This window comes from Triticum dicoccoides, chromosome 1B (genome assembly GCF_002162155.2).
Source record: "Triticum dicoccoides isolate Atlit2015 ecotype Zavitan chromosome 1B, WEW_v2.0, whole genome shotgun sequence".
NCBI lineage: Eukaryota > Viridiplantae > Streptophyta > Magnoliopsida > Poales > Poaceae > Triticum > Triticum dicoccoides.
The window spans coordinates 199,706,527-199,719,754 of NC_041381.1; the positions used below are offsets into that span (position 1 = coordinate 199,706,527).

General features: G+C 46.7%; 1 protein-coding gene across 1 annotated transcript; it reads right to left on the reverse strand.

The window, feature by feature from the left end:
* Window positions 1-6,627: 6,627 nt before the first annotated feature.
* Window positions 6,628-7,393, reverse strand: LOC119303698. Its single transcript, XM_037580839.1, has one exon. It carries the CDS (start codon window positions 7,261-7,263, stop codon window positions 6,967-6,969), a length of 297 nt encoding a protein of 98 aa, XP_037436736.1. The 5' UTR covers window positions 7,264-7,393; the 3' UTR covers window positions 6,628-6,966.
* Between the last annotated feature and the right edge of the window lie 5,835 nt (window positions 7,394-13,228).

Here is a 13,228-nt window from a genome sequence, read left to right on the forward strand (position 1 = left end):
CACGAATTTGGTACACACTTAAGGAAATGTGGAATCGTTTCACAACTAACGCCGCCTGGAACACCTCAGCGTAACGGTGTGTCCGAACGTCGTAATCGCACTCTATTAGATATGGTGCGATCTATGATGTCCCTTACCGATTTACCACTATCATTTTGGGGATACGCTCTAGAGACAGCTACATTCACTTTAAATAGGGCACCGTCTAAATCCGTTGAGACGACACCGTATGAATTGTGGTTTGGGAAGAAACCTAAGCTGTCGTTTCTAAAAGTTTGGGGATGCGATGCTTATGTCAAGAAACTTCAACCTGAAAAGCTCAAACCCAAGTCGGAAAAATGCGTTTTCATAGGATACCCTAAAGAAACCATTGGGTATACCTTCTAATTAAGATCCGGGGGCAAGATCTTTGTTGCCAAGAACAGATCCTTTCTGGAAAAAGAGTTTCTCTCGAAAGAAGTAAGTGGGAGGAAAGTAGAACTCGATGAAGTACTACCTCTTGAACAGGAAAGTAGTGCAGCTCAAGAAAATGTTCCTGTGATGCCTACACCAACTGAAGAGGAAAATAATGATGATGATCAAGGTACTTCGGATCAAGTTGCTACTGAACTTCGTAGGTCCACAAGGACACGTTCCGCACCAGAGTGGTACGGCAACCCTGTCCTGGAAATCATGTTGTTAGACAACGGTGAACCTTCGAACTATGAAGAAGCGATGGCGGGCCCAGATTCCAACAAATGGCTAGAAGCCATGAGATCCGAGATAGAATCCATGTATGAAAACAAAGTATGGACTTTGACTGACTTGCCCGATGATCGGCGAGTGATAGAAAACAAATGGATCTTTAAGAAGAAGACGGACGCGGATGGTAATGTCACCATCTATAAAGCTCGACTTGTCGCTAAGGGTTATCGACAAGTTCAAGGGATTGACTAGGATGAGACTTTCTCTCCCGTAGCGAAGCTTAAGTCCGTCCGAATCATGTTAGCAATTGCCGCATACTATGATTATGAGATATGGCAGATGGACGTCAAAACGGCATTCCTTAACGGTTATCTTAAGGAAGAACTGTATATGATGCAGCTAGAAGGTTTTGTCGATCCTAAGAACGCTAACAAAGTATGCAAGCTCCAACGATCCATTTATGGGCTGGTGCAAGCATCTCGGAGTTGGAATATTCGCTTTGATGAGATGATCAAAGCGTTTGGGTTTATGCAGACTTATGGAGAAGCCTGCGTTTACAAGAAAGTGAGTGGGAGCTCTGTAGCATTTTTCATATTATATGTAGATGCCATACTCTTGATGGGAAATGATATGGAACTTTTGGACAGCATTAAGGCCTACTTGAATAAGTGTTTTTCAATGAAGGACCTTGGAGAAGCTGCTTACATATTAGGCATCAAGATCTATAGAAATAGATCGAGACGCCTCATAGGTCTTTCACAAAGCACATACCTTGATAAAATTTTGAAGAAGTTCAAAATGGATCAGTCCAAGAAGGGGTTCTTGCCTGTATTGCAAGGTGTGAGATTGAGCTCAGCTCAATGCCCGACCACGGCAAAAGGTATAGAAGAGATGAGTGTCATCCCCTATGCTTCAGCCATAGGATCTATTATGTATGCCATGCTATGTACCAGACCTGATGTAAACCTTGCCGTAAGTTTGGTAGGTAGGTACCAAAGTAATCCCGGCAAGGAACACTGGACAGCGGTCAAGAATATCCTGAAGTACCTGAAAAGGATAAAGGACATGTTTCTCGTTTATGGAGGTGACGAAGAGCTCGTCGTAAAGGGTTACGTCGACGCTAGCTTTGACACAGATCTGGATGACTCTAAGTCACAAACCGGATACGTGTATATGTTGAATGGTGGAGCAGTAAGCTGGTGCAGCTACAAGCAGAGCGTCGTGGCGGGATCTACATGTGAAGCGGAGTACATGGCAGCCTCGGAGGCAGCGCATGAAGCTATTTGGGTGAAGGAGTTCATCACCGACCTAGGAGTCATACCCAATGCGTCGGGGCCGATCAAACTTTTCTGTGACAATACTGGAGCTATTGCCCTTGCGAAGGAGCCCAGATTTCACAAGAAGACCAGGCACATCAAGCGTCGTTTCAACTCCATCCGTGAGAATGTTCAAGATGGAGACATAGAAATTTGGAAAGTACATACGGATCTGAATGTCGCAGATCCGTTGACTAAACCTCTCTCGCGAGCGAAACATGATCAACACCAGAACTCTATGGGTGTTCGATTCATCACTGTGTAACTAGATTATTGACTCTAGTGCAAGTGGGAGACTGTTGGAAATATGCCCTAGAGGCAATAATAAAAGTGTTATTATTATATTTCTTTGTTCATGATAATAGTCTTTTATTCATGCTATAACTGTATTATCCGGAAATCGTAATACACGTGTGAATACATAGACCACAATATGTCCCTAGTGAGCCTCTAGTTGACTAGCTCGTTGTGATAACCAGATAGTCATGGTTTCCTGGCTATGGACATTGGATGTCGTTGATAACAGGATCACATCATTAGGAGAATGATGTGATGGACAAGACCCAATCCTAAGCATAGCACAAAGGTCGGTTAGTTCGTTTGCTAGAGCTTTTCCAATGTCAAGTATCTCTTCCTTAGACCATGAGATCGTGTAACTCCCGGATACCGTAGGAGTGCCTTGGGTGTACCAAACGTCACAACGTAACTGGGTGACTATAAAGGTGCATTACAGGTATCTCCGAAAGTGTCTGTTGGGTTGACACGGATCGAGACTGGGATTTGTCACTCCGTATGACGGAGAGGTATCTCTGGGCCCACTCGGTAATGCATCATCACAATGAGCTCAAAGTGACCAAGTGTTTGATCACAGGATCATGCATTGCGGTACGAGTAAAGTGACTTGCCGGTAACGAGACTGAACGAGGTATTGGGATACCGACGATCGAGTCTCGGGTATGTAACGTACCGATTGACAAAGGGAATTGCATATGGGGTTTGATCGAATCCTCGACATCGTGGTTCATCCGATGACAACATCGAGGAGCATGTGGGAGCCAACATGGGTATCCAGATCCCGCTGTTGGTTATTGACCTGAGGTCGTCTCGGTCATGTCTGCGTGTCTCCCGAACCCGTAGGGTCTACACACTTAAGGTTCGGTGACGCTAGGGTTATCAGGAAGACAAGTATGTGATTACCGAATGTTGTTCGGAGTCCCGGATGAGATCCCGGACGTCACGAGGAGTTCCGGAATGGTCCGGAGGTAAAGATTTATATAAGGAAAGTGGTTAAACGGACACCGGAAAGTTTCGGTGGCATACCGGTATTGTACCGGGGCCACCGGAAGGGTTCCGGGGGTCCACCGGGTGGGGCCACCCCTCCCGGGGGGCCACATGGGCTGTGTGGGAGAGGGAGCCAGCCCCTAGTGGGCTGGGCGCGCCTCCCCACCTAGGCCCATGCGGCTAGGGCAAGGGGAGGGGAAACCCTAAAGGGGGCGCCCCCCTAGCTTGGGGGGCAAGCCACCCTTTTCCCTCTCCCTTTGGCCGCCGCCCCCCTCTAGGGTTTCCCCTAGAGGGCCGGCCCCCTTGCCCCTCTCCTCCTATATATAGAGGGGTGAGGGGAGGGCTGCTACACACAAGCCAAGGCGCAGCCCCTCCCCTCCCCAACACCTCTCCTCCTCCGTACGTGCTTGGCGAAGCTCTGTCGGAGTACTGCTGCACCAACAACACCACGCTGTCGTGCTGCCGTTGGAGCTGTCTTCCTCAACCTCTCCTTCCTCCTTGCTGGATCAAGACGGAGGAGACGTCGCCCGTACCGTACGTGTGTTGAACGCGGAGGTGCTGTCCGTTCAACACTTGGTCATCGGTGATCCGAATCACGTCGAGTACGACTCCATCATCACCAACCCCTTGAACGCTTCCGCACTCGATCTACAAGTGGTATGTAGATGCAAACTCACTCCCTTGACTCGTTTCTTAGATGAACTCATAGATGGATCTTGGTGAAACCGTAGGAAAAATTTTAATTTTCTGCAACGTTCCCCAACAGGTTCTTGCTCATAAGCTCTTTGCTTATCTTTCCTCTTTGCTTCAAAGCTTGGGTGGCTCTTTCACTTTTGAGCTCTTTTCTCATGCAAAACTCACGAACCAAGGTAGCAATTGTGTATGCTATGACAACTTTGTGACACACAAGTGGATCCCAAGATATGCACCACTATGGTATTGTATGTATGCTATGGAGTATGATCCCTAATGTGCACAAGTCACGTTGCCGGCAATACTCAATGGCTAGTCTCGATGGGTAAGCTACGCAAAATGAGGCAATGTGGGTTATCAATGCAAATGCAAGGTATGACAAAGGTGTCGTCGAAGTTACCGTCCTTGCGATGATGAGACCCTTGTGAAGATGAGCCGTGGTGGTGATGAAGTCGAACCGTACCTAGATAGCCGAAACACAATAGGACACGGGAGCCACAACTCAAAATCTCAAGGACCAAAATGTGTCAAAATCGTCATAGGAGGTATCGGGGAAGATTTTGGTGTATGTGGGTTTGGGGGATGTGGTGGGAGGTGGGGTTGTGGTGGTGGCCAAACTGAAAATTCAGTTTCGTCAGAGTTGAACGGACGTCCGGTTTTTACGGTCGTCCGGTCGTCGGACGTCCGGTAACTACCGGTCGTCCGGTGCCTGGGCGATTTTCGGGCACGGGAAGAACTGCTCGGTTTCGGGGTGGAAGGGGATGGTGAGGTCGAAATCGAGTGGTTTGGTGGATGGAAAAGGGTGGGGAGGGTGGGTTAAGCTAGATTCACACGCAGCAACTCAAATCCATGGACCAAATCCAACAAAATCTCAACTCACAAACAAATCACAAAAAATTTTGGGGCTATTTTTGGTGGGGAATTTTCGGAATTAGGACGAAAACAACAAAATCAAGCTAGAAAACACGGGGTAGGGGCTCCAAAAACGTGATCAACTTGGCTCATGATAGCAAGATGATGTAGGGCAAAACCCTAGTTGGTCGATCTTTCACGTTTGGAGGGATCCCACGGGAGAAACACGAAGAACACGCGGAAGCACAAAGGGAAAATCACGGGGAGGACGAGAGAGGATCACGAAACGGACAAAGAATAGATCACATGAGTGCTAGATCACCGAACACACAAAGATGCATATGATCCATAGTCAACAAAGGTAAGGATACAAAGGACAGTTCATCTCCTAACGGCGGTCTTGATGGTCTTCCCTCGAGAGGGGTCTTGAATCCGCTTGGGGGATCTTCTCCGAAGAGGTCCTGAACTCCGAGGAGAAGTATCCAAGTGGATGAGCAAAGGCTCTCTCACAAATATGAGCTAATCCAATGCTACCCTAGCTAGGAGGAGGAGGGGTCCTATTTATAGTCTTAGTGCAAAAGGGGGCAAAGTGGAGGGGTACATGGGCTTTGGCCCGAAACTGTGCGCAGACAGGTACTGGACGTCCGCTGGGGGCCGGTCGTCCAGTCGTTCATGAGGGACCGGTCGTCCGGTGTCGCCGGACGTTTGCTGGAAGCTATCTGGAACGGGTGCACCGGACGTCCGGAAGTTTCCTACTTCCGCTAATTTCCATTATGTTGACAGATGCCGGTCGTCCGGTGGTTCCGGTCGTCCGCTCGCTGGAGTGTGGCCGGTCGTCCGGTCTGGGCCGGACGTCCGCTCGCTGGGGCTTGGCGGCCGGGGCTTCAGGCGCTGGACGTCCGGTCCCGACCGGTCGTCCGGTGGCTGGAGCTTTCTCCGGTTGATCTTCTTCTTGACCTTCGCGGTTGGTAGCTTCGTCTCCTTGTCCAATGGATGTAGATGCACCATGGCTTTCCTCCAGGTACCTGATCACACACAAAGTGTTCATATGAGGTAGTAGCCAAGTCTCGTGAGTAGAGAGAGGAAGTTCGGAAAGGAGCGAGTTCACCTTATCTTCGATAGCCTTGGCTCTAGCTCTTGTCATGGGTCCAAGTGGTGTTGAGGAAGATGTAGACACGTCCATGGGGATGAGCGAGGGATGCTCCGCATCACACTCCCAATATAAAACCGGTTAAAATTTCTTCTATATAATACTCTCTCTGTCCCATAATATAAGACGTTTTTTGACACTACACTAAGCATCTACAACAGGCGCACAAAAACTGTTTCACGCGCTAAAAGTTGATTTTTTTTTGGCGCCGAACAGCTCCAGCAGAAGCTGTAAAATAGTGCATGTAAAAAGCTCTATCAGAAGCTGCAAATTTGGGGCAATGGATTGCGCGCGCTTCATAATTTGCACTGCGTTTTTCTTGGACGCGCTTTTTTAGGCATCTGGTAAACCAACGTTGGGTCCAACGCGCTAAAAATGGTACAGTGTCGCGCTAAAACTATTTTAGCGCGCGAAACTTTTGTGCGCGTGTTGGAGATGCTCTAATGTCTAAAAATATCTTACATTACGAGACGGAGAGGGTACTATATATCAAAGTGACTTTGCTGCGGCCTAATCGGGCCAACGGTGCAACTTTTCCTTCGTTTACCATCGGAAGCTGCAAATCTTTGCACCAACACGAACAGTTCAGTTACCATGGGGAAGCGGAAATCCCCTTGAACGAGTGACTAGGTTGTGTGAGCTGCTATAAACTTCCCAGGAAAGTCTTCAGGACTGTCTTGAGAAGCTGCAAGTCTTGGCACCAACATGAACAGTTCAGTTACCAATTTTGTCAATCTCTGTTCTGATTTCTGAAGCCAATCGAACTTAAAAAAAAAAACAGCAGTAGGTTCTTGACAACCTTTTTTCAGGCTAAGTTACCAACGGCGGATATACGTATGACCAAATTGAACACAAAGGGATAACCCATTTGTATCAATGCAGAATCAATAACTGATAGACCGTATGTACAAGAGGAAAATTACAGTGCACCAGTTGGGTAGACTTTGCACAGACAGGGAGGTCGAAGCAGTCAACCCCACCGGCCGCCGATCACAGGTTGTGCAGCGGGTTCGACCCCGTGGGCGCGAACCTCTTGTCGTCCCGGAAGAAGCCGCCGGCGGCGCCGCCGAACCGCCGCGGGGCGAAGGGCGCGATGGTGGCGCGGCCGCCCTGAGCCTGACCCGCCGTCCTCCCCCGCTGCTGCCTCCACTGCTCCGCCTGTACCGGAGCCAAGACGCCGGCGCGCGACGCGGGGTCGGCGGAGGGTGACGGGACGACGAGAAGCGACGCTCCCCTCAGAGCGAGAGGGATCAGGGAGAGCAGTACGAGAATCTTGACGCAGTTCATGCCAGCGGCTCCCTCCCTGTCTGTCTCTCTCTCAACTCTCGGCGTAGAAGAAATTGGTTGGAGCGGCGGGGTGAGCGGATATATGGGAGCGGCCGGTGAGTGAGAGGAGACGACAGTGGTGAGCTTTGGCGTTGGTTGGCAACTTGCGTAAATGCGTAATCGGCAATGATGGACGGAATGGATGCAGTCATGCGGAGAGAGAGGAAACAGAGAGTGATTTGACGTAGGAGGGAGGAAGAGCAATGAGCCAAAGAGGGAGCAGCTTTTAGAGCAAGTGAGCCCAGCGTCGCGTATTGTTCGTACCGGTTTTCGATTGGACGGGTGAGGAATCATGAAATGACAGTGGCATCCTTCACTGACTCTCGCCTCCCAAAACAACTTGATTGATAGTTGATGCGTGCAAAATAGTGGCATTCTAGCTTAACCCATAACACCATCAGGGCATTTCTAATCGATCCCTTATCCCGCGGTACGAAAATATATTTGGATATTTTTCTCCTCTAAATGCACCTATCCGATTCCTTATAACCGATAGTGGAGTAAATTTTACTCCATCTTCAATCTTCTCCTTATATTTACTCCGGCTAGCGGCGGCCGAGTAAAAAAAAATCCCCACTCTCTCTTCCTCTCCCCGGCATCCTCTTCTTCCCTTCGCCCCACCGCCGGCACGACCTCCGCCCCGATCCGCAGCCCTCCTTCCTCCCGATGGCTGGACGTGGTGGTCGCCGGTCCCCTCCGCCGACCCGCAGCGCGGATCCGCGCAACCACGCCCGCGGGTCATCACGCGCGGCCGCTTCCTCGAGCCGCCGCCGCTCGGAGGATCCGCCCACCGGTGCGCCCCAACGCGTTTTGCGGACTCCCCGAACTCCCTCCGCGGCGGCCGCCGACGAGGACTGATACGTCTCCAACGTATCTGTAATTTTTGATTGTTCCATGCTATTATATTACCCCTTTTGAATGTTTATGTGCTTTATTTTACACATTTATCTCAATTTTAGGACTAACCTATTAACCGGAGGCCCAGCCCGTATTGTTGGTTTTTTGCCTATTTCTGTATTTCGAAGAAAAAGGAATATCAAACGGAGTCCAAACGGAATGAAACCTTCGGGAGCGTGATTTTTGGAACAAACGTGATCCAGAGGACTTGGAGTGCAAGCCAAGAAGCAGCCGAGGCGGCCACGAGGGTGGAGGGCGCGCCCCCTCTCTCGTGGGCCCCTCGGGCGGCCACCGACGTACTTCTTCCTCCTATATATACCCACGTACCCCGAAAACATACAAAGAGCCAACGAAAGACAATTTCCACCGCCATAACCTTCTGTATCCGCGAGATCCCATCTTGGAGCCTTCGCCGGCGCTTCACCGGAGGGGGAATCGACCACGAAGGGCTTCTACATCAACACCATAGCCCTTCCGATGAGTTGTGAGTAGTTTACCACAGACCTTCGGGTCCATAGCTATTAGCTAGATGGCTTCTTCTCTCTTTTTGGATCTCAATACCATGTTCTCCCCCTCTCTTGTGGAGATCTATTTGATGTAACTCTTTTTGCGGTGTGTTTGTCGAGATCCGATGAATTGTGGGTTTATGATCAAGTTTATCTATGAGAAATATTTGAATCTCCTCTGAATTCTTTTATGTATGATTGAGTTATCTTTGCAAGTCTCTTTGAATTATCAGTTTGGTTTGGCCTACTAGATTGATCTTTCTTGCAATGGGAGAAGTGCTTAGCTTTGGGTTCAATCTTGCGGTGTCCTTACCCAGTGACAATAGGGGTTGCAAGGCACATATTGTATTGTTACCATCGAAGATAACAAGATGGGGTTTATATCATATTGCATGAGTTTATCCTTCTACATCATGTCATCTTTCTTAATACGTTACTCTGTTCTTATAAACTTAATACTCTAGATGCACGTTGGATAGCGGTCGATGTGTGGAGTAATAGTAGTAGATGCAGGCAGGAGTCGGTCTACTTGTCACGGACGTGATGCCTATATATATGATCATACCAAGATAATCTCATAATTATTCGCTTTTCTATCAATTGCTCGACAGTAATTTGTTCACCCACCGTAATACTTATGCTATCTTGAGAGAAGCCACTAGTGAAACCTATGCCCCCGGGTCTATCTTTTATCATATAAGCTTTCAATCTACTTTTATTTGCATCTTTACTTTTCCTATCTATATTATAAAATACCAAAAATATATTTATCTTATCATACTATCTCTATCAGATTTCACTTTCGCAAGTGGCCGTGAAGGGATTGACAACCCCTTTATTGTGTTGGTTGCGAGTTCTTTATTTGTTTGTGTAGGTGCGTGGGACTTTTGAGGAACCTCCTATTGGATTGATACCTTGGTTCTCAAAAACTGAGGGAAATACTTACGCTACTATTGCTGCATCACCCTTTCATCTTCAAGGAAAACCAACGCAAGCTCAAGACGTAGCAAGGACCTTCATGGGCGTCTGGCAGCAGTCGTGGGGGACGTGGGTGGCCGAAATCACCGATCGCGAGACCCACAAGCGGAAGTGGGTCAGATCCTTCCATACCACCGAGCTCGTGGCCATGGAATACGACCGGTGGTAGGTCCGGTTCGACGGCAGCGACGCGAGGCTAAACTTTTCCATTGACGAGCATCCGTTCGAACTCGTCCCGCCGGAGCCGGGGGTGGTGTCTGCTCAGATGGCGCGGGAGGACCGGGAGGCGAGGGAGCGCCTCGAGGCCAAGGTCGCCGACGAGGCCTACATGGATGACCTCCGCCGGCAGTACTCAGAGCTAGTGGAGGCAGAGCGAGCGATCTTCGCCGTCAATGACGGCGAAGTTATCGTCATCTCTAACAACGAGGGCGGCAACGTGGGCGGCGAGGATGGCGGCGAGGTGGGTGGTGACTACGAGATCGACGTCGAGGGGTGGCGGAGTGTCTTCCCCGGTGACGACGACGACGACCCCGACCCGGACCCAGCTCTCATCGAGGTGTCCTCACCCAAAAGGATTGGCTCGACCTCCACTTCGGCCACAAGTAGTTTAAGTTTAGTTTTAGTTTAAATTTATTTTTAATATTCGGATGTGAGTACTTGATGTGTTGAACTTATGCTTAAATGCATCATCTTTCGGTTCAAATTTGATTGAATTTGTGCAAATTTACTTATACCCCGCTAATTTTAGGGGATCAGCTATACTAGTGGGAAAAAAACCTAGCTATGGCGTGGCAAATAGTGCCTTGCTGGCGTAGACACCCAACGCCACCAATATGGCACCATTGTTAAGAAATAGTGGTGGCATGGGTTAACACGTCAGTAGTATCATACATCCTGCTGGTGTGTAACCAGTCCAGTGCGAGCACTAATTTCATCATAACTCTGGCGTCCCTACTTGTCCAACGCAAGCAAATGGTTTTTTGGTAATAATTTTTTTTGCCCATCAACACTAGCTACTTACTTAATAGATACTACTGAACACAATATACTCATCAATACTAGGTACTTACTTAATAGATAGTTATTACAGAAGAGGCTCATGAACTCAACAAGTTGATATTAATTAAACTTCACAAAAGTTGCTCACTCAAGTACTCTAGTTACTCGATCATCATCAAATAATAAGATGAACTAGTCTTCATCAAGGAGTATGCCCAGCTGGAGAAGCTTCTTTCTACCCCCTCTCCTCTTCTGAAATGATCTGTGTCCATCTTCAGGTCAATCCTCTCAGCCCCGAGGTGTCTCCTCTCCTCCTTCAGTTTATCCCGATCCTCAACGAGCTTATCCCTCTCGTCCCTGAGCTGATTAGTCTCCTGAACGAGCCGAACAGTCTCCTTGCGTATCTGTTTAATCTTCCCCTTTAGCTCGTAATTTGCCCCTTGCACTCTCTTGATGACATACTCATAAGTGTTTAAGTATTCATTGTTGGCCATGTCCACATCGCACACCGACTCGTTGTTACCTCCAGAACTGGCCATGACCTACAAACACAACACATATACGAAAGATAATGTGCAATTTCATATCACTGAATAAATATTGCAGTGTATAGAACTAATTAAACTAGATAGACATGCAATGTATAGAACTATTGGATTGTGACTATATTTACCACACTATTTTGCCACACCTAACTTGGAGCATTACTTTCAAGTGAAAATTTTCTTTGGACACTCAACTATTTTGCCACACCTTACTTGGATCATTATTTACTTTTCTTTGGTGAAAATGTAGTACACAACAGATTTTCCCCAAGATATTTATGGATTACAACAGCAACCCAAACACTTTGTTTCAGAATTTAGATGCTTCCAAAGATGATGACTTCAAAAATATATCTACCTTAATTTGATTGACATATTGCACTTCCAGTTTCTACAGCTAGTGCTAACCGAAGATTGAAAAATATATCTACCTTAATTCTAGAAAATTACAACATATTGTCACTGCCTAGCAGTGATGAACCCCAGCAATGCAAATAAAAAAATTATAATGGCAGTGACCTACAACAAAAGAGGGAGGGATGATATGCTCACCTGGGTTGGAGCCGAGGGTCGCCTACAGTCTACTCCGTCGCCGCCGCCTGCTGGCGTCGCCGAAACCCTAGTAGATGAGAGTGGGAGCTCAGATGCGAAACACACGTCCAATTAAAAAAAAAATCCAAATGGACCATATGAGAGTGGGAGGCTTAGATGTGTACCTCAGGACCGAAGAACGACGACAATCGCCGAAATCGGCCGGAATCAAAGCGGCGACGACGAGCGGCGAGAGAGGGAGAGAAAGGGGAACAGAGCAGAGAGAGGGAGTGGCAGGGCAGAGAGAGGGAGTGGGTCGTGGGGGTCGTTGCCCCCATTGGTTTGGACCCCCACGACATCCTAATCCTATTTGGGCTAGCCCAATAAGAAAAAGGTCACCACCTAAGAAATGTCATTATTTCCATTTAAAAGTAATAGAAAATAAATAAAATTAAACTATAATACACATAAAAAACTAAAAAGGAAATTTTTTGGAAGTGTCAACTACATATTGAAGGCTCAAAACTATATATTTCAAGTCTTAAACTAAAAAGTAAATTTAAAGTGTCTCAAAGTACATATTTTAAAAAATGTCATTATTTCTATTTAAAATAAAAGAAATTTAATAAAAGTAAACTATAATATACTATAAAAAAGATCACCACATAAAAAACTAAAAATAACTTTTTTGGAAGTGTCTACATATTTGAAGGCTCAAAACTATATATTTCAAGTCTTAAACTAAAAAGTCAATTTAAAGTGTCTCAAAGTACATATTTTAAAAAATGTCATTATTTCTATTTAAAATAATACAAATTTAATAAAAGTAAACTATAATATACTATAAAAAATAATATACAATAATACTAATAATATAAGAATGTTGACATTGACAAAATAATAATACTGGCATTGGAACTAACAACACGCCACAACTAAATGTAATAGTGCAGACGTTCCATGCTATTCCATGACAGCATTATATTACGCCTGGTACAAATTATTGATTCCATATACTTTTGACGCTACCCTATTTTTCAAGAGCATCACTATGCCTCTATTAATGTCGTACCAAATAAAGCCAACACCATCACTATTTGAAAAAATTAGTGGTGATGTTGGTTGTAAATGGCGTGCCACCAACGAAAGTTGTGGCTAGCACTTTTTCCACTAGTGCTAGGTGCGATGAAATTTTAGTGAAGTATATATACTCCCCTAAGATATATACTCCACTAACTTGAATTGTTAGAGTTGCCCTCAGGGCATGATTGTTATGTAGAGGTGGATTCAGAGTGAGTAGTTAAGGATAGACTTAAGTACTCATGGAGTGGTAGAGGTGTTATGTTGATGTAACAACTCACGGTGAAGGGGTTGTGTACTCTTTTTTCTCCCTATAAGATATGATGCGCATGCCTATGTGTATTCGAGAAAAAAAGATTGTTATGGCGTGAAGAAAAGAGAAGGCCTGTA

Excerpts from the sequence above, each read along its gene's own strand:
- LOC119303698 (XM_037580839.1), bottom strand. The coding sequence starts at position 7,263 with ATGAACTGCGTCAAGATTCTCGTACTGCTCTCCCTGATCCCTCTCGCT.